Source organism: Suillus subaureus (genome assembly GCF_016647635.1).
Source record: "Suillus subaureus strain MN1 chromosome Unknown BJ212scaffold_72, whole genome shotgun sequence".
Lineage (NCBI taxonomy): Eukaryota > Fungi > Basidiomycota > Agaricomycetes > Boletales > Suillaceae > Suillus > Suillus subaureus.
The window spans coordinates 68,320-93,061 of NW_024538628.1; the positions used below are offsets into that span (position 1 = coordinate 68,320).

At 47.4% G+C, this 24,742-nt stretch overlaps 3 protein-coding genes across 3 annotated transcripts; all 3 read left to right on the plus strand.

The window, feature by feature from the left end:
* The first annotated feature begins 6,423 nt into the window (after window positions 1-6,423).
* On the plus strand, window positions 6,424-7,276 carry BJ212DRAFT_1396908 (uncharacterized protein). The gene is made up of 2 exons (XM_041337225.1): window positions 6,424-6,856; window positions 6,905-7,276. Exons 1-2 carry the CDS (start codon window positions 6,814-6,816, stop codon window positions 7,147-7,149), a joined length of 288 nt encoding a protein of 95 aa, XP_041186415.1. The 5' UTR covers window positions 6,424-6,813; the 3' UTR covers window positions 7,150-7,276.
* Window positions 7,277-10,229: 2,953 nt separating this feature from the next.
* On the plus strand, window positions 10,230-10,418 carry BJ212DRAFT_1396927 (uncharacterized protein; the record flags this gene model as incomplete). The annotated part of the gene is made up of 1 exon (XM_041337226.1): window positions 10,230-10,418. A coding segment is annotated over one exon (189 nt), but the record flags the coding sequence as incomplete, so codon positions are not given.
* An 11,916-nt stretch (window positions 10,419-22,334) lies between these two features.
* BJ212DRAFT_994328 (uncharacterized protein) lies at window positions 22,335-22,775 on the plus strand. Its single transcript, XM_041344536.1, has one exon. The coding sequence runs from the start codon at window positions 22,490-22,492 to the stop codon at window positions 22,736-22,738; it is 249 nt and encodes an 82-aa protein (XP_041186417.1). The 5' UTR covers window positions 22,335-22,489; the 3' UTR covers window positions 22,739-22,775.
* Window positions 22,776-24,742: the final 1,967 nt, after the last annotated feature.

Below are 24,742 nucleotides of genomic sequence, written 5' to 3' on the forward strand. Positions count from 1 at the left end.
TTCATTTCTCGTTTCTCATTCATCGTCTACTCCTCAACATCGCTGTTTCATTCCTGTCATTCTAACCACCCTAGAACTAACATACCTGCAGCCGCTGTCCAGGAATCCACCTCGTTGAATCTTCAGTATGGCTCTTAATCACCAGCATGCTTGCGACCCTTGATATACGCAAAGCGAGGGATGAGAGGGGCGTGGAGATCGAGCCTGTTGTCAGGTTTGAGAATTCTGTTTTTAGGTGCGTTTTTCGAATGCGTTTTTTGCTTCGTTTTTACCTGGAGCATACCTGTGTTTTGGGTTGTTGGCTCAGCACGATCCGAGGATGCGTTTTCGTATATGTTTTCTGCATCACGCGTCCTCACCATACTCTGTTTTTGACTTTCCGTTCCTCTTTCTCCTCTTTTGCTCCCTCCCTCCTTCCACCTACCCCACCTCTATCCCAGCACCAAGCGTTAATCATTTCTCTCCTACAGAACCCCAAGCCCGTTCGTCTGCGATATCCGTCCTAGGAGCGAGGAAGCGCTGAGGTTGATTATGGAGGGGGAGTCGCTCAGTGTGTGGTGGGTGCGCTGATTCCCAACGCGCGGGTTAGGATGCTGATTATGACCGTGCTAGAATCCCGTACCGACTGACGTGGACTGCGCGCGTTCTTGCTAGGGCCTGGAGCCTCGTGAATGAAAAAGTATACAAGTATCATGTCATGTCATTATGAAGCTCGTATCGTTCGTATTCGTATATTGTAACTTACTTGGGTCGTTTTTGGCGAGGACTAAATAATGACAATGAAGAAATACTACAAGGTTTTTGGTGTTTCTCCAGTGTCATTATTTAGTTAACCTTTCTGTATCATACTGGAGTGGGGGACCCCTAGTAGTAGTAGGCAAGGGGCGGAGTAACTTAGTCAGCCACTAGCACTCAACCTTCAGGCTTTGTCGTAGGGAGTGGAGCCTCTTCACCAATTTAAGTTCTTGCCTTGCTTGCGACACGCAGGCTCATGGTCGGGGATACACCACACTCAAGGGCGAAATTACCCAAAACACTCAAATCCAGATGATACAGCGAAGGTGATCCACCTTTACAGCAGTACGTCGTGAACTTCTGCGCGACATCTAACCCCATCCATGCCTCTGTAGTGCCATGTCAAGCCTACCCATGCCGCGTCAAACCTCAATATTCAATCAGATTCAAGCCTCATCAAACTTTATCCACGTTGCGTTAAGACCGCGTCAAGCTCAATAATCCCGCATCAAGGCCGCGTTGAACGTTGAACCTCACTCAGAGTCGTACGTCAATGTCAATGTTGCTCAGTGCCACACGACCGCGCGTGTCAAATGATCTCAGCATCCCACTCATGTTACGTTCAGTCGAGTTGTGGCTTGAACACATCTTGTGTCAGATACCTATTGCGATACACTAACTTTTCACCGTATAATCTGTTCCAGCTACGTGCATTTGTTCAACGAGAACAATTCCGCGTCATTCTGTCTATCGGCTTCTTCAATTGACGAGAAGATGCGGGTGATTTCATTCTCACTGAAGTGCGAGTACCTGGGCCTGGACGACGGATATGAACGTCGCAGTGTGCAATTGAATTATCATATATCAAAGACCAAAGATTCGATTGATGCAGACTAAGGATTGGGTACGCACGCACCGCTAAAATATATCAACAATGTATATGATGAAAGTCAGCAGTAAGCCCTCCGCAATTGAGTAGGGATCCAGAACTATTTGATGTAAGGGCGCATATCCGCCGGGCTCGGTCGCCATTGTGTCCACCACGTAATGTTATGTTATTTTGCTCCAAGTCCTGTTCTTGCTTGTGCAAGGTCGGTATCATGCGATGACTGTTTCTTTGTCTCCTCCTGTTCGCATTTTTTCGTTCTTGCAGCCGACCGAGGGGGAGTCCTTGTAGGGTCAGAGGGACTATTAAAAAATATGTCAACTAACCAAGTCACAACCAACCGACACCGTGGCTAAGGGAATTCAGGGGCAAATGCTCAAGCCTGAATAATAATTGGTACAGTCTCTGAGTCAGGCGCATAAACACCCAGCGTTTCTGACCCCCCAGCTCCCTAAGTAAACAAGGGTAGCAAATCCGTGTCTGTTTTTACATGATGACCAGAGGAGATAAGTTTTTCCTGAATTCTCGTCATGCAGATTGACCAACAAACCAAATCATACCTGAAAATCGTCGCTCAAAGTACCGGATAGCAATGGGAGAAGCAGCATCGCACAAGCACCTCGACAACAGGACCCAGGTGCCGGTGGTTCTCACTTCTATTCTTCCAGCTCCTTGCATAAGTAAATGAGTGAAGTGACATTGAGCACAGCTTGTAAACTAACGTTACTGTGTGCCCTGAGACCATGGACAAGAGTTGGCACTAGCTTAGCTTGTTACGAATGAATGGAGCGGATAGGTTCTGCCTAAACTCTCATTGTGCAACATTATTCGCCATGGGTAACCATTCTGATGACCCGTATGCTGCCACAACACTAGTAAGCATTATCTTTCGCAATAGTATAAAAGTGACTCACCTCCCTCCACTTCAAAGAGATTATTCAAGCTCCTCAGCAGACACACAAACAATGCATTTCGCCTTCCTCGCCGTTATTGTTGCGTTGACAGCATCTATGTCTGTCAGTGCATGTGGCCCACACGGCGCCACTTGCCAGGTCAACACTGACTGCTGCCTCAAACAAGATTTGACCTGCTCTCCAACTGCGGTAGGGGTAGTTTGCTTTGCATACAGTTTCCACTTCTTGGCTCACCTTTTGTGCTTTGTAAAATTAGGGATCAGGCCAAATCTGCGTTTATAATCCCCACAAGTGAGCAGACCGATTTACACGTTGGTAACACCAACACATTTGTGAGTCAAGTCATATTTCCGCTTTCATATTACCAGTACTCAGGCTGTTGTTGATCGAACAATCTGTAGGGCACTGCTGATCGAAAATGGGTAGAGGCGATATTGAGTTAAAGTAGTACGTGACATGAGTGAATGAAGTATTTGCGTACTTTAAGTCTTGGTGGAAACAGTCTCATGGATCGGCTATAAGTATCAGCCAAAGCCGCATGGTTTAATCAGGTCACTTTTCATCGTTTATTACTCGTTCACTTGACAAGGCATGCAGCCGTTCATACTACACTTTCTCATGTCAGTCTCGTTTAACCGTCGAGTTGGAACTCGACAAGAGAATGCATACATACCTGTAGTTTTGTGCATTGACCACACATATGAGAGTGAGGACCGGCTGCGAGCACTGCCCTAAATAACTATGAGTGATGAATATCAATAAAAACCTACATGGTATAGGATGGAACTTCCCATTGGTCCGGGACTCCAACTCATCAATGAGGTAAATGTGATCCTCAGCAGATATGCGGTATTTCTCCCTAATGGAACTTTTGAAATACCGTGTATACACGTGGCTCCGACTTGAACCTCAACAAATTCACGAGGGAGGCTCAAGCGCATCGTGGTTTAGATCTAAGCGCGTGCCACTACTGTGGTGCCGTTGCTCGGATCCGATGTACTATCATTCCGGGTAATCTGCAACGTGCATGTAATATGCAAAATGTTCAAAACACCTCAACGCACTGCTCAACTCACTTCAAAAAAATTCATGCATATGTAGACTACTTATATATGATGTACTGTCCAAGTAGAATGAAAATTTCTTGCGTGTTGCAGCTGCGAGGGATGAAATAGTGGTAATTTGTAACCATGCAGGAACATAAATTATCCAGATCCCATAGATCCTGCAGGTATATTCCTGAAGCTATACCTGGAGCACAACAATCACCTCGTCAGGATTACAGAACACAATTTCGATAAAGCTCATCCTGTCATTTTAAGATGCTATAGAGGAGGAATTGACGACATGTATGAAAATGTGACAGTAGATAGGAGAGTGTGTAACAAATTCAATCTCCTCTACGGCACACTCGGCAAGTGCACGAAGTCTTGCATTGTTGTCTCCTCTTGCATCATTCTCACATCCTTGTTACAATGGCACCAAACCGCAGGCATACTACCAGTCAGAAGAAAGCTGAAGAAGATGTGATTCGCGAAGCCAACTTCACTGCTGCTATTCAGGCTATCAGAGAGGAGAAGACCAAGAACCTTATTCAGGACCATATCACCAGTACACTCACAATAATTACATGAATCACGATACTTGATGATAATATATTGCTGTATTCATTATTTATCAGAGCATTAAGTTTCAAGCTTCCAGTTCGACGACTCAACGCCAACAGATCGAGAGCGCAGTGCGGAGAGTCAAAGTTGACTGTGCCGGTGCTATGCCGAGGTGTGACTCGACGTGACCATATTTTGCAGATTAGTCAGACCCTGAATTTTCTCGGCTTTCATCCGACACCACACCACAAAATCCTAAAAATGAGCAAAAATAAGATCTATATAGAGGCGGTACGAATCTACAACACTCTAAATTCGTGGAAGATAATATGAAGTGATTGACGAGCTACAAAAGATTTGCTGAAAATGTTGCAGATTACCCGGAATGATAGTATCAAGGTTGTTTCGGAATTTTGAATTTTAGTCGTGAGATATTTTTCACCTATTTGTAATGTGACCTTCCATTTTTGGTAATACTGCCCCCAATGCCTCACCCGAAATTACTGTCGAGCTCACTGTTGAGGACAGCGAGCTCAAATATACACTCAATCCTTCACTTTCACTTTTGTCAATAATTATTTTTTCATACATCGTCATCTTCTCATTCGTTTTTGGTACCCATCAGCATTTCTCATTCATCATCTTACACCACCCTGTCATTCCTATCATTCCATCCACCCCAAAACTGACCTACCTACAGCCGCTGCCCAGGAATACACCTCGTCGAATCTTCGGTATGGCTCTTGATCACCAGCATGCTCGCGACCCTTAATATACGAAAAGCGAGGGATGAGAGGGGCGTGGGGATCGAGCCTGTTGTCACTGGTCAGGTTTGAGAATTCTGTTTTTAGGTGGGTTTTTCAATTTTGTTTTTGAGTGCATTTTTTGTTTCGTTCGTTTTTACTTGGAGCTTACCTGTATTTTAGGTTGTTGGCTCACTACGATCCGAGGATGCGCTTTTTTGCGCTTTCGTATATGTTTTCTGCATCACGCGTTCTCACCACACTCTGTTTTTGATATCTTTCCGTCCCTCTTTCTCCTCTTTTTCTCCCTCCCTCCCTCCTTCCACCTACCCCACCCCATCCTACCTCCATCCCAGCACCCACGAACGAGCGTTAACCATCTCTCCTACAGAACCCCAAGCCCGTTCGTCTGCGACATCCGCTCCTAGGAGCGAGGAAGCGCTGAGGTTGATTATGGAGGGGAAGTAGCTTGGTGTGTGGTGGGTGCGCTGATTCCCAATGCGCGGGTTTGGATGCTGATTATGACCGTGCTAGAATTCTGTACCGATTGACGTGGATTGCGCGTGTTCTTGCTAGGGCCTGGAGCCTCGTGAGTGAAAAAGTATACAAGTATCATGTCATGTCATTATTCGTGTTCATGTTCGTGTATTGTAAATTACTCGAGTCGTTTTGGGCGAGGACTAAATATTGACAATAGAGAAATACTACAAGATTCGTGGTGTTTCCCCTGTGTCATTATTTAGTTAACCTTTCTGTATCATGCTGGAGTGGGGGACCCCTAATAGTCTTCAGGCTTTGTCGTAGTGTCCGAGTGTCTTCACCATTTCAAGTTCTCGCCTTGCTTGCGACACGCAGGCTCGTGGTCGGGGATACGCCACACTCAAGGGTGAAATTACTTGAAACACTCAAATCCAGATGAAGTACTTGTCATGCGGCGAGGGTGAACCACCTTTACAGTGGTACGTCATAAACTTCTGTGCGACATCTAACTTATGAGTGATGGTGGACTTAATATTAATATGGTATTCGTACATCTGCATCAAGCCCCGTCCGTGTCACACGTCCGCCCGAACCCATCCATACCTCCGTAGTGCCGTGTCAAGCCTACCCATACCGCGTCAGTGCTATGTAATGTTGTGGACAGAAGTCTGCCATTCTTCCAGCAGAATCCGGCAAAATGTCAAACTACAGGGGATCGCAGCGAAAGGTATTCTAATAACCCTCTTCACCTTATATGGCCATAGTAACCTTTCTCGATCGACTCAGAGCAACTACACTTCCTTACCTGTTTTTTCAGTAATACGGCCTGTTTGTTGATGACCTCAAAGCATATAACCTGTGCCGCGCACCATTTTCAAGCGGACGAGCTGACGGATTGGCATGGTGGGGAAAGCCTCACAGTCAGTGCTGACAGACATCCTTTGAAGGCACTAGCAATCACCCTCTAATTATCTATTGTTCCCCATGCTGCCGACGTCGAATGCCTCTCTTCTAATATGGGTAGCACTCAGTCTCCAAAGCGCTGCAATCTCATGGTATCCGGTTTTCTCCAAAGTCTGACATTTGCAAACGTCCGAATTCCCCAAGTCTAGTTTGTGTACAGATAGACTACTAGGTACGGATTGTATCTAGGCAGACGGCTTATCCACGTCCAGATGGGGTCTGGTCGTTTCCACAGTGATTAATGTATCTACACGTGGATATGCCTGAACCCTACTTTCAAAAAAAGTTGTGACATGCAAAGCTCTGCTGGCAGTGCGCCGGAATCACTGGCTCGGCTTCCCATGGGAGATAGGTTCTGCCTAAGCCACGGTTAAAACACTAAGGTTATTTTCGCGAGTATAAGAGCAAGTCATCTTCCTATCATCCACTTCACCCCAAAGAGATTTTTCGAGCACCTCAGCATATCATACCACCTCGCACAAACAATGCGTTTCTCCTTCCTCGCAGTTATTGTTGCGCTGGCAACATCTATAACGTTCGTCAGTGCGTGTGCGGGAGAGGAAGCACCTTGCGTACATGACAGTGACTGCTGCAATACAGAGGATAAATGCGTTGGTATTGTAAGTAGAGGCAGTGTGCTTTACATCAAATTTTCACTTGATCACTTACCCTTTGAACCTCGTAATATCAGCCGACTGGTGCTTACATGTGCTATCATAATGGTGATCAACCCCAAAGAGAAGACCGTTAAAATTGCACGTCGCAACACACTGGTGGGCCGTGTTTTCGCTTCCCTATCGGCGCGGTTGTTGATGGAATAATATGAAGTTCGCTAATTGAAAAATAGACGGAGACAATGCCGCAAAGTGAATGAAATATTTGCGCACTTGCTGGTTTGGGCGCAAATAGAACCTAGGCTTGTAATCTGAAATGGCTTGACCACATGTCCAGTACACGATCTTCGATCCTGTCACAAACATGAAAGACTGGAACAAGACGATCAACAGTTACAAGACCATCGTGTTGTAATGCTGGCAGTGAGTTCGACGGGGAATGATGATCGATACAAGTCGGCAGAGTAAACACGTTTGAACGCACTGAGTTGTAGTTGCAACGTCAGACGGAGACTTTCTGAGGATATTGGACTTGATTTGGAGCGAGGAAAATACTGGGTGTGATCCTGTTATTGAATCCGAGGGTACATGGCCGGACTACATACATTTGCGAGTGGCTCAATGGCCAAACTGAGGATGCGTGATGAACACCTGATGATGGGGGTTTAATTAGATGTATCATTGTGCCTAAAATGTGATACATCTTTACTGAGTCATCCATGCAGTCTCGATGTGCTCCAACTATAGATGGTTCCCAGTCCGTGGCGTTCAGAATGGCTTATGTCGAAATGTTGGTGAATGGTAAGTTGGTAACTGGTGAGCGTTAGCCTGGGACGGCGTAGCCACGTACAGTGATCTCGCGTTTGCTGTAGAAATGGAAGTCAATATACCCAAGTTGGTTCGTGTCACCCACTTTGAAATATGGAAATGAGATATACATATTCGGGCTCCTCTGCACCACAGAAGAGAGCATGCTACACATTAACATATCCATGCACTGCCATGCACTACACAGCAGATGGTTGCCGATGCCTCAGGAGCTTGGCCAACCCTCGCACGCGCGCGTATCCATTGGACGTGTTCATAGACTCCTGAAAAGTATATGCACATATGATGGACGCGACCGTATTCATAGGCCATTTTTTTCGTTGAGTACACGTATGTATGTCTTTGTGGCGTATTTTCGACGTATCGCAGGGTGTGGTGAACTCGTTTACTTGTGTCGGTTTGAATTTTGCTGTCGTCGCTGTGCTGGTAGGTCGAAGGCTGAAGAGTACTCGCACCTGCATCGACAAATATCAAAATTAACAAACCAAACGCGCTATCACATCGACATGATATTTGTGGACTGCATGTTGCCTTGGCAGGCTGTGGGAAAAGACTTGGTTCCCCAAAGCGGGCTCAATTGCCCACCGCCAGTTACTTATAACACAGTCGTGCGGTGCATACTCAAACAAAAGGTTCCCAGACCGGACTTACTACGTCGCACACGGTAAGTAAGCCTCTTCCTCCCTTCTCACTATCTAACCTTGATTCCATCCAAGATGTCAACAGAACCACCCACCATGCCCACCGATTTCTCAGTGGAAACCCTCATCCGCTCCTTTATGACCATCATCCTCTCCGAAATTGGGGACAAAACCTTCTTCATCTCTGCCATTCTCGCCATGCGCCATCCTCGCCTCGTCGTATTCCTGGGCGCTATTGCCTCCCTTGCACTCATGTCTATGCTGTCAGCGTCGCTGGGACATATACTGCCCGCGCTTTTACCCAAAAAATGGACTCAGATCATGGCTGGGGTGCTGTTTCTGGTGTTTGGGAGCAAGATGGTCATGGAGGCAAGGGAGATGGAGGGAAAGGGGAGGAAAAAGGTTGAGGAAGAGATGAGGGAGGCGGAAGAGGAGATAGATGGGGACGGACTTGACGCGGGGGATAGCATTCCGCTTGAACGGCTCGAGGAGGGGGAAGTGGTCCCTTCATCTCCCAGCGCGCGAAAACAGAAGAAATTGGGTTGGAGTATCGCGGAAGGCGTGAGGAATTTTTGCAGTCTTATCCTTGGGCCTGTTTTCGTGCAGTCCTTTGTGCTTACTTTCCTCGGGGAGTGGGGGGATAGGAGTCAGATTGCTACGATTGCTTTAGGTGCTGCTCATGTGAGCTCTCTTTTTTCTTTCTTAGTTCGAGACCTGTGTTGACAAGGCGCGTTTTTAGAATGTGTATCTCGTGACACTAGGGACGGTCCTTGGTCATACATGTTGTACAGCGCTGGCCGTCGTAGGTGGGCGGTATGTATCAAGTAAGATATCAGTCAAGCATGGTGAGTCATTTATTTGCACCTAATTATTGTCCTTTGCCTCGGAATATCATCACATCCTCATCCGTTTATTCGACTATCATTACTCCCAAATGCGCATGTCATTCCTGCTGTGCTTGGTGCATTTAACCTGCCACCTTGTTTCATTTGTTCTGATTTTCTTGTTTGTCATCCATTTAGAAGCATCGCAACTGACCCAGCCTTGCAGTGACCCTAGGAGGCGCAGTTCTCTTCCTCGTATTCGGTGTCATCTATCTCTACGATGCGCTTGCTACTTCTGCAGAAGAATTTTTGATACCTACCAACCCTGCAGGGGAGCCGTGAGCCAATGCATATCCATGTTTGGGCTCAGTTATGATAGCACGTCAGCGCCATGCCTGCATTGACACAACGCTTCACGTCTTAGGCTTTTGGGTTGGAAGCCTCACTCAGTGTGTACTTCATACCATATATATAGACATGCTTATAATAAAACGATTATACGATATCGTTTCAGACATTTTGTTTTGTTTTGGTTGTCTTGCATGCACATTCAAATTCTATCGCACAACTAAGTAAGGCTAACCAGATACTTATGCTATCGTACTTGGACCTGAGCGCGAGCAGAGAGTCAGACTCTGTTACGGGCCTAAATTCAACACGGAATGGAACGGCAACTTTCGGTCCGTGCCAATGGCTCTGTCATCACCATCACCTACTCACCCGCATTCCAACGCAGTGCGCACTTGTTCATTTCGACGGACAACGAGAGACTCTACTCTGGAGATCGTGCAGGACGAGTTGTCGTTACATCCATGCGCTCATTGCGACTGCTCGCATCACGGAAAGCTCACGCTGACTCACTGCTAGGCGTTGAAGAGTGGGCTTCTCAGATAATAACGTGGTGACTAACCTGATTCTCCTAGAATATTTGTGATACTTGATGATTAGACATGAGAGGGACAATAAAGTCCGCATCTGGGCATGATCTGAAGAATCCGCTTCCATCAGACAAGGACCTGCAACTTTATCAAATATATCAACACCTACGATATGTTGCTCTTTGGATGTAAATGCCCTCAACTACTGCAGGTTCTTTCTCCTAGGAGCGAGCAAGCAGGAAGGTCTCCTTGCTGTTCCGAACCTCGTAGAATCGGCCCTGGTGGGCATACCTTCTAGTGTCTGATACGGAGTGATCTCAGTATGTACTATGAACTTGTCAAGCAGATATCTGGTCGCTTCCATCGCATCAAAGGCTGCACGCGGCCATAGGTGATCCACGGGACACCTCCACGGCACCTTTCTCGGATGGTAGGTCAGCAAATCAGGAATCATTACGTCAATGCACCTCTTTTACGCTCCTATTACATCTACTCCATTGTCATCTACGCCTACAAATGAGCTGCGCCTCTTGTGCGCGTACGAAGACGGAAGCGTACTGCACCTGAGAATAAACAAACTGTGGAGGGCTGTGGATGGGCAGTGGACATCTAAAATTCATGTGGGTTGAGATATGTGGCTGTTTGTCTCGTGGGGGAGATCTAACAGAAGTTATCATTCCAAGTGATGGCAATGGCTGTTTCTGTAGATTGCATGTTTGCGTTGACCTTCACCTGGTGGGACGGTATGATCTCCTGGTCAGTTTTTGAGTATCTCTGCGTGAATTTACTTGCTGATGCTCGGAAAATAAGACTCGGCAAAGGGCATCGGAAGGAACTGCATTCAAGACCAAATATCTAGGCAACAGCGCTATTGTCATACGCGGCGACGGAAGAATTTGTGCGATAGGGGGATGGGGCGGATCAGATTCATTTCCTTGTCCCCACAAACTTCCCCAGACCACCCAACATCAAGTCGATACTGACAAGCATTGCACTGGATATGGCAAGAATCGTATTGTCTTCCGCGTCTGGCCTCGTGATCCCAAAGGAAACACCATCATAGCATCTTCACTGCGGGGAAAGGAGGCTGACAATGGAATTGATCTGTGGGGCGCAACACTCTACGACTTCTACTTTGTTCTACGTGCCCCAGATGTAAAGAACTATCTCACCATCTCCACGGGCAGCAGACTTGCAAAATGGATGCGCAAGCATGGTGAGCTCATAGCAGAGGATGAACTCTATTGGGCCGATAAGGAGGAGGATCCTAAGGAGGTGCCAGTAGTCGATATCGGGGAACTGATAAGGTGTTATGATACACGCGTCGCATTGGGCATATTCAACCAGTTTTCCAGTCGAAAGAAGATCAGAGAGAAGGAAAAAACAAGCCGGTCTGCTTTCAGCTATAGCGACCTGGAAAAAGCCACAGATGAAGATTCAACCCCTCCAGTCGGTGATCAAGGGGACAATATCGGGAGGGAGCAAGAAGAGGAGGCAGTATCAGTCGTTGATGACTATTCAGAAGATGCAATTGCCCGTGCGCAGCTCAAGGCATCAATGCTTGAAACTGAAAGTGAAACATCATCAGAAGACAGTGCAGACCAGCCGACAGGCAATCCTGCTGCGCCGTTGCCAAATATTGACTCGCCCTTCCATCCCGACCACTATCTTTCTCCATATCCTTTCATCCCTTGCACGCACGACGAGATTCCGATACTTCAACAACGTATTCCTTTGCACCTTCTTCCTCAAAAGCTCTATGTTCATGACCCTTGGAACAAATTAACCGTCAATAAGAATGATTCTGACCATAATACTCAATGGCTTTCCAAGGTTACCAATGAAGGAGACATCGTCCGGACCTATTCCCTCTCCCTTGGGCCGGAAGGTAAGAAGGTCGCGTCTAAGGCGCGGAAACAGGCCGAGATAGCAGAAGACGAAGCAGCCAAGGAAGAGAGCGTGATGCACATCCTCCCCACTGACAAGGAAGGACCGACGGAAGAGCCGCGGATTGAAGTTGTACTCCCTCCACGACCCCGGAAGAGGGCGCAAGTGGAAGAAGCTCATCTCTACCTTTCACCTCGTGCAGTGGGCGTCGGGCATAATTCAATCGTGCACAGCGTGAAGTGGGAGCTTCCGCGTGACCTTTTTGTGGAGCCTCGCCTATGCAAAGCTTGTGTGGAGGAGGACATCCGCCAATAGGTCCAGAAATTAAAGGACGAGGGAGAATGGGAAGAAGTCCTAAAAGACCCGACGGAGAAACCCGAAGAAACAATGCAGGGTGGCCTGGGAAGAAAGCTCTCGGAGGCCTCTGGCCCGAAGCGAACAACTGGTCATGTTACTATCGAAGAGCACCAGTTTCTAGAAGTGACTGGGTCATATATTTTACGTTCACCTTGGGATTCTAAGACGGTGGTGAAAAGTCCACCAATATTAATGACGCACCGGGTTCGAACGGGGATTCTCCTGCAGACACTGCTAGCAATGCAACGACAACAAGAGGTGCTGAAACCGACGTCAAAATCGGTGCCATGGACGGGCGGGGTCTGGAACCTGGAGTCAAAGTTGAGCAGGAAGAGGTTCCTGATACTGATATGGAGGTAGACGACAATCGACCGTGTGCGCTGGGGTCTGCCCCAAAGGAGGGCAAGGGAAAAGGGAGAATGGAACTAGAGCAGGACAATGCCAGTGGCGAAGAGAAAGATCTGGAGGAAAACGAGCACGAACAAAGCGAAGAAGAAACATTCACCCTTGAACCTCCCAGGGTCATCCGCATCGCATCTTACTCTGGGCCAGTACTTCGCATCCACACTACTGTGAAGTGGCAAAGCCCCTCGGAAGAACAATGCGATCACAGGAGTTCAAGTTTTGGCTCGGGACCCGTTCCACGCACTGCGATAGTCGGTGTTGTTGCAAAACTCTCGCTCGAATCCGACCACCACCTCGCTCGAGAGGCGATAAACTATCAATCATTCCCTGACCACTTCTTCCAACACTGGAACGGGTATAACGTCATACCCCCAATACACGATCCTCTCCCCATCTCTGCCCACAATTCTACGGGTATTACACGCCTGACGATCCAAGTGACTACATTGAATATTCGAATCGACCTCGTTATCTGAGTCCAATATTACTCCTGGAGCACTGTGGCCGCGAGATAGATCCAGATGAGTTGTGCCAGGACGACAGGCAAGAGTGCGCGTCACTCATAGTGCGCTTTAATCGTGCAGGGTGGTTACATCTGTCATTTGCAGCGCGGAACATCCTGTGGCAGCAGGGCAAGCCAACAGAGTGGCCAATTGATCGGCCGCACTCTGGCAAGAGCTTCCGCCTGATAGACTTTGGTAGATCGGGGAAATCTAATAAAACAGAGGCTGGGATGGGGGAGGAGGAAGTAGCTTATCGGTTGTTGACTTTCACTATCTTTTGCCTTTTAGACTTCGTATTACCTTCTTGGCACTATCTGGTACTATCAGCTTCAACACCATATGCAACACATCTTCCTGCTTCTTGACCACACGAACTCCTCCGCTCGTCCATTCACCGGTACAATTACCTAAGCTCTTGGTCTCTCGTATTTAGTTCGCGTCGTCCCAACACATACCTCAGTTTGTTCTTGAACTTACTGAGGTATGTTATATCTCTTACTCGCTGTTCTATCTCATACTGATGTAACCTAGTGTGTGCTCCTGCTAGGTAGATATCTTCAATGATAGTTTGTTCTTGAACTTACTGAGCATGTGCTCCTGCTAGTTATTCTAGTGATCAGGTTATGAGCCCTGGGCTCTAGACGAGCTCTTATCAATACGCATGCGGACAAACTCACTTCGACTCAGTTATCCACTATGGGTAAATACGATCATATTGCAGAACTTTCTGGGGCAGACTAGCTGGTGCAGGGCTGTAGAATTGGCTCTAGCCGGAGAGGGCCTCTGGAGCCATTGTAGTGATGGCACTGACCCTAACGACGTCGCTGAATATGCTGTCACTATGCCCACAGCAGCCACAGCAGGGCATCCAACTCCTGCCAAACTCACTGCCATCAAAGAATGGGTGAAAGAAGATGCCCAAGCCAAGGCTCTCATTGGCAGGCATCTCTCCCCCATCATTCAGAATATGCTCAGCAAAAAGCTAATGGCCTGCCAACAATGGGAGACCTTACTCAAACATTTTGGTTGACTCGACGTCACTTCACAGTTTGAACTTTGTGATCAGCTCTTCTCAGAATGGCTTAAAGACACAGAAGATGCGTCAAGATACATCAGTGTCTTTGGGAACGGCTGTTGAAGATTTGCTGAAATGGGCATCACATTCTCTGACTCGGAAGCAGTCTGGATGCTCCTGCATGGGCTTCCTGAGACCCCACAATGGGTCGTCTTCCAGAGCCTCACCCTTGGACTCTACAAACCACCAGTAACCACTTCCTCATTGACCACTACTTCCTCCACGACTACAACTGCTCCTTCTGTCTCCTTTGAAGATGTCGCAGCTGCATTCACTGAAGAGGCCAACAGGCAGTGTGGCCATCAGAAACTGGCTTGACCAGGCTCTGAATATGCCAATGCTGTCAGCTCTTCTACCTCCTCCAAGTGAAGAGTTAACCCTTCGAATGGTGTCTGTATGCACAAGCAGAATCCTAGAGGAATACCTTGCAATAACCCTGTGTGCACAGGTCTTCCCACTCACTCATGCATGATCAGGAACACTGCATGCAAGCTGGTGGGGGAATGGAAGGAAAAGCACCATGGAGTCAGCAATGCGGAGGTAAAAAGACAAACATAGCAGCAGCCGCTACAGAAAACAAGCCCACCACTCCTAACACAATGTCCAGCTCAACCAGTGCCCCACCAGGCTATTCAGAGACATTGGCCCTCGCTATGAGTAATCACAGCTGAGACTGGTCCTGTGCTCTCATTGAGGACATTGAGCTCGATCCCAGTTGTGTACCAACGGATGAGGACCTTGCTTGCATCTCCAGTCAGGCTCTCTCTACCATTTTAGACTCTGGTGTGACCTCGACTCTCATCACCAGTCGAGAATTCTTCTGGATGTTCAATGTGAGCACCAACATCTCCATGAAAACTGCAAACCATGGAACACTGCAAACTTCAGGACGAGGTGATTGCATAGCAGATTTAACCATTGGGAACCGCACGCAACGCATCAGACTGACCGATTGCTTGCATGCCCCTGGGGCACTTATCAACCTCATGTCAGTAGGCTGCATGTTGAAAAAAGGGTGTGAACGCAATTTTAAGCCATCTCCTCCAAGATGCCAACTTGTCTTTTGTAACAACATACTCGGTGATGTCCCTCTGCAGGGTAATCTTGTCTTTCTCGACCTCATGTTCATCCCACCTTCAGATCCTTCCCCGCATCTCGAAATAACTGCCTTTGCCAAGGTACCATTATCTTGGGACCTTTGGCATGCAAGATTAGGTCATCCGGGCGGAGATGCCGTGAAAAGACTCCCTCGCTTCGCCACCAGTACAAAAATAGACACTTCCCATCCATTTTGCATGTGTGAACCTTGCATCATGGCTGTCATATCCTGTATGCCAGACATAGATCCCATCATATTCCCATGCTTTCTGGACTTATTTCCGGACCCCATATCCGACTCATTCCTGGATCCCCTATCCTGTCCACCCTATGCACATTCCATCCAGCAAGACATCAGGACTTTACCTCCTCTTGGATTCCGGACTACATCCACCACCTCACATATCTCAGTCCTGTTTCCGTCCTGCCTTCCAGATCCCCAGATCTCCGGACCTCCGGATATTAACTGTTACTATCTCTGGACCTATTCCCACCCTCCATCCGAGATCCTGCACCTATCCCCATTTAGGCATCTCTGCCTTTCTGGTTCTTGGTTATCTCTGTTTCTGTCTTGCTGATTGATCCTTGTACTAGTTTCATCTCCGAGTTCATTTACTTATGTTCTGTCTTACTTACCAATGTGTTTCCACATGCTCGTACATAGCCTTACTCCTTTGCTTACTGATCCTCTCAGATAGTCTCTAGTATATAACCCCTGTACAACTACAGTAGAGTCCTCAGTCTGAATATCATCTTAGATCCTGTTCTACTTGCCAATCATCTTCCGGACTTCAGTCTGTCTGAGTCTCGTCCTTTTCCATAAGGCCTAGGGATGGACTCCCTAGGCCGGAATTCTGGACCTCTGGATTTGTCCCCTATGTCTCTGTCCCAAGTCTAGGGATTGCTTCCCTAGGCTAGAGTCTTGCCTTTCTGGCACTTACCCTCTTTCTGGACTTAGGTCCACTTCCTGTCCCTCCAACTCTACCTTAGGGTAGTCTACCTCTGTTTGCTTCTACATCGGACTTCATCTGATGTAGCCCCTATTCCTTCCGGACCTCCAGATGTCCTGTCCCTCATACCTCTGGGTATCCTGTCCTTCGGATGTTCCGCCCTCCATACTCTGGACCTCTGGACATCTTGTCCTCCTGTCCTCTGGACCTCCTATCCTTCCATCCTGATTTCCTGTAGAAGTATTACCTTGCAGCAGGAACTCTCCTGAGCATTTCCTGCATTCCTCCGGAACTCTCCCACGCTCCTCCGGAAGTCCTCCTGCACTCTCCACCAGAGTAGCCAGCCTCCGGAAGTCCTCTGGACTTCATTGGACCATCATCGGACTTCCTCTGAAATGAAGGACACATACTCAGGTAAGGGGCACAGCATACGAGCTGAGGCCAAGCCCCTCTGAGTCAGTCTCTCTCCCCTTTGAGCATGGTTCTTAACAATGGCTAAACACCCACGCAAACCTTATCCCATGTCCACCACGCCTCCTGCAACTCATGTACTCGACCTCATACATTCCAACCTCTGTGGACCTTTCCCAGTAGTAACGCCTCACAGCAAACACCACTTTGTCATCTTCCTGGACGACCACAGCAACCTCCTCAGTCTCCAACTCTTAGCAACTAAGGATCAGGCTTTAGAAGCCTGGGAGATTGTACGCAAACGTTGGGAAAACTGATCAGGACAACGAGTGAAGGTATTTCACTCTGACAACAGGGGGAAGTTTATGAGCTTGGCATTTATGCATGCTCTCGCATCTGCAGGGATAGAGTGTCAAATCTTGGCACCGTATGCACATCAGCAAAATGGCAAGGCTGAATGGGCAATCAGGACCATTGAGGGAAGACTTTTTGCAATGCTGGAAACAGCCAATCTTCCTCCTACCCTCTGGGGGGAGGCTGCACTCACCATCTGTTACCTCTGGAACAGAACTGAATCGTCCACCCTGCCTCGAGGGGTCACACCTTACGAGATCATCAATGGACGCAAGCCCAACCTAGAGCACCTTCACATCTGGGGATCTCGCTGCTTTGCACGAATCCCTTCAGAGTTACAACCAAAACTTGGTCCTCACTCCTGCCCAGCATACTTCATGGGTTACCCAGAGGGTACCAAAGGTTATCACCTGCGTGATCATGACATGGGAGCCTTCTTTACCGCTCGGGATGTTCATTTCGATGAGAACCTTCCTTCCACCTCTCATTCAATGAGTTCAGACTCAGACAGTGGTGATGATAGGCCTACTTCCATGACACATTCCTCCTTCCCAGCTCAGCCCACTCAACCGGTGACTCAGCTCATGCCATTGCCCTCATCTGCCCCTATGGTCCCTCCTGAACCACATCGCTTGTCTCGCATCCAGGTCCCTACAAAGGCTGGACAGACCTATGCTGAGGAGTTAGCCACCTCCAAAGCATGCCTAACCTCTCTGTGTGAAGTACGTGCTGACTGTGCATGTGAGAACACCCTATGCGAGGGGGTGCCTACTGCCTTGCTTGAGGGGGTGGATGCCTCTGAAACCACTGAGCAGGAGTCCATCAAAAACATCGAACCTACAGTGGCTCAAAAAACTGTCCGCATGTTTTGACATTTTTCACTATCTATGATATTGTGTGAGAACTCACAAATGCCTCAAGGACATGGTTATACCACATTGTAGTATGGCTTCAGGGCTTTCATTTGAGCCCTACACCGTGGGAATCGGTGGAGATATGGTGGAGATACAAGGCTTACAAAATCATGACTCATGTGGACAGTTTTTTAAGCACATCTTAAAACTATATAAATCATCATTTATGACACCATAACAATCATGCCACCATTAAATAAATAATAAAGTGGTGTCATTATGTCATTTTAAAACCATATCTAACTATACAAACCAAAAATTTCCATATGTCATGGCTATATTCACCATGAAAGCCACCCCCCCTGCTCAAAGGGATAATATCCTCTCTCTTTCCTATTCTGGCCTCTCTGCTTGTCAAATTTCCTCTAGAACTGGAGTATCCAAGTCCACTGTGGCCAAGTTCATCAAAGAAAGTCACACAGACAAGGAAAACTTCTGTGAAGGGCATCCATCCAAGCTCACCTCTACTGATAGGAGGGCTATTATTCAGCATATCACTACAGGAAAGGCTGATAATGCTGTCCAGGTCACCTATTACATCAATTCCACCATCACATTCCCTGTCTCTTCACACACTGTGAGAAACATTCTCAAGACAGCTCATCTCAGGTCAGTAACAAGGAAGAAAAGGCTCTCCTCTCTATCACACATATGCAGGAGGACTAGCACCCTTCTTTTTTCACATATATACCTTGCCATCTGACCCAATCCTATTTATTGTGGTCTTATATGATCATATAACATGCTTCCAGTCCATGTAATCCAATTCTGATGGGCTAAGGCAAAGGTTAGTCATCTCTGTTTATGTGTGATGGAGAGGAAAGCCTATTCTTCCTTGTTACTGACCTGAGATGAGCTGTCTTGAGAATGTTTCTCACAGTGTGTGAAGAGACAGGGAATGTGATGGTGGAATTGATGTAATAGGTGACCTGGACAGCATTATCAGCCTTTCCTGTAGTGATATGCTGAATAATAGCCCTCCTATCAGTAGAGGTGAGCTTGGATGGATGCCCTTCACAGAAGTTTTCCTTGTCTGTGTGACTTTCTTTGATGAACTTGGCCACAGTGGACTTGGATACTCCAGTTCTAGAGGAAATTTGACAAGCAGAGAGGCCAGAATAGGAAAGAGAGAGGATATTATCCCTTTGAGCAGGGGGGGTGGCTTTCATGGTGAATATAGCCATGACATATGGAAATTTTTGGTTTGTATAGTTAGATATGGTTTTAAAATGACATAATGACACCACTTTATTATTTATTTAATGGTGGCATGATTGTTATGGTGTCATAAATGATGATTTATATAGTTTTAAGATGTGCTTAAAAAACTGTCCACATGAGTCATGATTTTGTAAGCCTTGTATCTCCACCATATCTCCACCGATTCCCACGGTGTAGGGCTCAAATGAAAGCCCTGAAGCCATACTACAATGTGGTATAACCATGTCCTTGAGGCATTTGTGAGTTCTCACACAATATCATAGATAGTGAAAAATGTCAAAACATGCGGACAGTTTTTTGAGCCACTGTAACACTGACATCCCTGAGCTCATGGTGAATGTTGTCATAGAAGAACAGGGTCATGTAGCAATTCGCAGCAACAGGAAACGCAATCCACATGACTCAGACTACGACCTCTCCATTCCCCCAGCAACTTACAACAAGGCTATGAAGCATCCTGATGGGAATCTGTGGCTTACCGTGATGAAGGCCGAGTTGCAGACCATGAAGGATATGGGGGTGTATAGACTTATGAAGCTCCCCCCAGGGCGCAAGGCCATAGGGTGTCACTGGGTGCTAGAATTCAAAGAGGACAATAAGGGAGGTCCAATCCAGAAGGCACAACTGGTCGCGCAAGGCTTCTCACAGGTTTCTGGAGTTGATTATAATGCAACCTTCGCCCCCATCGTCAAAATGGCCTCCATTCAGTTCATTGCAGCCTTGGCCTGTCGCAACAACTGGGAGTTGGACACATTTGATGCCTGAAGGGCATTTCTCTGGGGGATTCTCAAGGAGGAGATCTATATGAGACAGCCAAAGGGCTTTGAGGATGGAGATTGGTCGCTCCTGGTATGGTTGATGCTGCACACAATATATGGCCTGAAGCAGTCGGCCATGGAGTGGTATGAGCAAGTCCATGCCATGATGAAAGAACTCAGCTTTATGAGGTGTGCTGTTGACCATGCTGTCTTCATCTACGACAGGCCCAGCACAGGGAGAGGATCTACTGCCTCGTTGGATGGCATGTTGACAATGGAATGGGCACCTCTAATTCCAAACCCTTCCTAGCCTATGTTAAAGGTCGCATTGCCCAATGCTTCAGCATTAAGGATCTTGGGCCCATCCAATGCTTTCTTGGCATTCAGTTTGAGCGTGACTGCACATCCCATCAGCTTTGGATGCATCAAGGCAAATACATCCCATACCTCCTTGATGAATATGACCTCTTAGATTGCAACCCCATTCTCCTGCCTCTCAATGCAAACCATCCATTCAGTCATGACTCCAACATCTACAACAACATCCCAAACCTCCCTATGCACTATCACAAGATTGTCGGTGAACTTCTGTATCTCGCAGTCTGCACCAGAGCAGACATTGTCTTTGCAGTAAACACGTTGGCACAACACAATGCAGCACCCTTGCCATGCTACTATGCTGCTGCAAAGCACCTCTTGCATTATCTCAGTGGGACCTTGAATTTACATGCTCATTTCGGAGGAGATTGTGTCGAAGAAGGATTGCATGTGTACTGTGACACAGACTGGGCTAGTTGTTCAGAGGACAGGCTCTCAATTTCAGGCCAAGTATATGGTCATCACTCACATTATGCAGGAGGGCCTGTGGCTCAAATCATTCATCTCAGAACTTCACATCCCTTTGTCATTCCCCATCATCGTCTACATGGACAACACTGGTGCAATCTCTCTCTCCAAAGAAGCCAAGAACCACATCCGCTCCAAGCATATCAACATCCATTATCACTTCATTTGAGAGTGGATCGAGAAAGGTGTCTTTCTGCCACAATGGCTTCCATTGCACAAGAATGTGGCAGACGTACTGACAAAGGCTTTGCTGCACCCGCTTTTTGTCAAACATGTCGCAAACCTGCACTTGTTGTCTCGCTGAGGGGGTGTGTTGACTTTCACTATCTTTTGCCTTTTAGACTTCGTATTACCTTCTTGGCACTATCTGGTACTATCAGCTTCAACACCATATGCAACACATCTTCCTGCTTCTTGACCACATGAACTCCTCTGCTCGTCCATTCACCAGTACAATTACCTAAGCTCTTGGTCTCTCGTATTTAGTTTGTGTCGTCTCAACACATACCTCAGTTTGTTCTTGAACTTACTGAGGTATGTTATATCTCTTACTCACTGTTCTATCTCATACTGATGTAACCTAGCATGCGCTCCCACTAGGTAGATATCTTCAATGATAGTTTGTTCTTGAACTTACTGAGCATGCGCTCCTGCTAGTTATTCTAGCAATCATTGGTTACTCCACTTGCTGCATCGCATGCATGGGAAAACATCTGAAAAGAAATAGTTGCTTACATTCTTGTCCCTTCACTGCTTTGTAGCTGCACATCGATCATCTGTAGGAATTGAATGTTGCTCAGGTTTCAAAGTAGATCACATGACTCCAGTTGGACCGGGTTTGAAGTAACCGAAGAATTTTTAGCTAAGCAATGCTCGGACTTGAGTCTCGACCGATCACTTGAAGTCAGCTTCAACAAATTCTCCGTTGACAATGTAAATCATCGTGCAGTGTCGGACTGCAGTCTATACTCTATGACTTATCGCTGCCTGTGTCCGTTGTCACATGCCATCCTCGAGGCTCACACGAAAACTAAACCTCCTCAGTGCTCGGGTTCTAAGCATACCCGCTACACCCTGCAAATATTGACCCCTATATCCGCATGTGCCAACGCGCATCCGCGTACCTTACCAGCACGTCCTGCCGCTCTCTATCACGCTCCTTTTTTTTTTTATCCATTTTTTGTCCATTGGGGTAGTGTACCCTATGTCGGACAATGCTATACTAGTCTAAAGGGCCCCTGCCCCTACTACATCCCTGGAATCACGAATGCCCCAGCGTGGGGTTGATCCCGCTGGTCCGCCGTTCCCGCCGGCCACGCTCCTTTACAAGCCCTAGCACGTCCATATTTTCCATTTTGGCGGACAAGTACTCCTTGCCGCCCTTCGCTTCCCTCCGTAAAGTTCTGTGCACCTCACACATCCTTCCATGTCTCCTTCCATTCATATCTACCCGCTATAAGAAAAGGAACAAAAAGTTAGGTAGAGTTTCAAGGAGTATGTTTTTGGGAGACACGGTATCTTCGACCCGAATGTGGTCCCTCATACAAGACTACCAGAAATCGGAAAAGACATTGTGCAAGGCGCAAGGATCTTTTGCATGCAGTCTTGTATTGGGACCATTTTGTTCGGTTGTTTGCGCTTACTTTTCATTGCTGCTCGTGTGGGCGTTTTACAGGTTTTACTTGGCGTATTAAATTCGTTGACCACCGCATGCTGGCTGTGGTGGGAGGCCGTTATATGTCAACTCAAATTAAATAAGTGTGGTGAGCTATGTTTTTCCGCCCACTTACTGTCCTTTTACCTCGAAATAATATCCTCATGCGTTCATGACCTATTATTACTCTAGATCTCCGTTCTCGCTGTGCTCGCCATGACCTGCCGCCTGTTGCTCTCACGACCTATTTATCAATTTCCCGTTCATCTATTGTTCAAGAGGCCGAACTGACATGGCATTTGGAATTGCAATGACCCTAGGAGGCTCGGTTCTTGCCCTCATATTCAATATCATATCTCTGTAATTCGCTCGCCACTTCGACACAAGAATTCTAGATGCCTATTAGCCCAGGTGGCAAGTCACGACGCCTCCATGATTGGACGCACCGATACATTTTAGCTTGGTGCAGTGAGATGTCCGAGTCAGCGCCATTGGCCTTCATGGCCACCAGGCAATCGGCCCCGGATGCTATCCATCAAGCTCGCACTTGAATGTGTGCGGCCAGCACAGACATATTTATAATTTACTTACACATTGTTCTTGGTAGTGGTCTTTTACTAGTTACTTGGCACCCTAGGGCACCCTTCCATCCTGCATACACTACATCTCGTTGCATTGCCATGATAATTCCAGCTGCACAGCATTGATGCTAGGTGCCTGTGCCAGCTATCAATCCAGAATCTGAACAAAGTACGAATCCGTAAGGTGAAAAGACAAAACTGTAACAATGGGACAATGTGCGGCGCGCCATAAAACAAAGGTAACAAAAGTAGCAAGTTCGTGTATGAATGACATTGGTAGTAGGAAGGAAGATGGCACATTTGGTCGCGATTGTTCTATCACGAACGGTCCATCGTGCAAAGCTTGCCTGCTTCACTTCCAACACAGCAACCGAACAGCCACTACCAACTGAGGCCTACTACTGCCAGTGAGACCCGAACCAGTCCACGGGCATCCCGTGGCAAGCCAAATTAACGAACTTCTGTCGAAGACGCCCAAACGCAATTGCCGGAGTGGCGGCAGTGCAACCCACAGCTTTCCACAATGGCAGATTCTCCAGCGCCATCTTCCACAATGGACACCCTTTCACGTCACAAGTCCTTCTTGTTAGCCAGTGCCGTTCTCTTGCTTGCTTCCATTTTCACCCCTCAAACGGACCATCCTCCGACAGACGACGTAGTTCCTGTGGAGTCGCATATAAATCCAGAGGGAACGGTACGTCGTTTTTATAGTTCGCAGGACCTTTCACACCCTTATCACCCCCCTGCATCACCAATCGATTCAGAAGCTTATCGTCTCCATTAGTTACCTGCTACGACGTCCCATTCAATGAATCCTTCTTCCGGACAGTCAAGTGCAGATTCCGAGGCGATAAACGTGGACGCAGGCACAATTCCGCATGACACAAGGCTCGACCCCAAGTGCGCTCCAAACCTAATATCCGTGTTACTCTCTCACTTAAAAATACACTCAGTTGTATATTCTGCAAAATCGTTACCGGGGAAGCACCGAGTTTCAAGGTGTATGAAACGAAATACAGGTATGCCGCCCCGTCACACTATCACCGTTCAATCACCAATACCACACTTTAAAAGTCTCGCTTTTCTCGCGAAGCCTCCTGTTTCTCATGGGCATACTCTTATCATACCCAAATGTGTGTACCCATTCAATCTAGGCAAATTTGCGCTAAACAGTCGGGTTAGACCACTCCCGGACATTAACGGATCCTGGAATTCCGGATGAGTTCCTCGCGGACGTTGGTCCTATAATGAAGAAGATAGCAGTGATGAACGGCGAAGATTCATACAATATCATCCAGGTACGCCCCTCCTCACCCGCAGGAGCTCCTACTCTCTCCGTTTGTACCCTAAGTTAACATGACAATCAGAACAACGGCAGGACAGCCGGGCAAAGCGTCGACCATGTACATTTCCACGTTGTGACGAAGCCAATAGGCCAAGCTTCTCAGGGACTCGTCCTAACACCTGAGAGTTGGCCTTCGTACCCTATGACCGATGACGAATACGCTCGCGACGCAGCTCAGATGAAGCAGATCGGTAAGAGTCATGGATACCCGGGCGTTTCAGATTAGAGTTTGGGTACATGCGGGGTGAGAGGTATGGTGTGCAGTTTCGG

Excerpts from the sequence above, each read along its gene's own strand:
- BJ212DRAFT_994328 (XM_041344536.1), top strand. The coding sequence starts at position 22,490 with ATGCAGTCTTGTATTGGGACCATTTTGTTCGGTTGTTTGCGCTTACTT.
- BJ212DRAFT_1396908 (XM_041337225.1), top strand. The coding sequence starts at position 6,814 with ATGCGTTTCTCCTTCCTCGCAGTTATTGTTGCGCTGGCAACAT. Across the intron at positions 6,857-6,904 it reads TATTGTTGCGCTGGCAACAT|ATGACAGTGACTGCTGCAAT; the intron begins CTATAACGTTCG and ends CACCTTGCGTAC.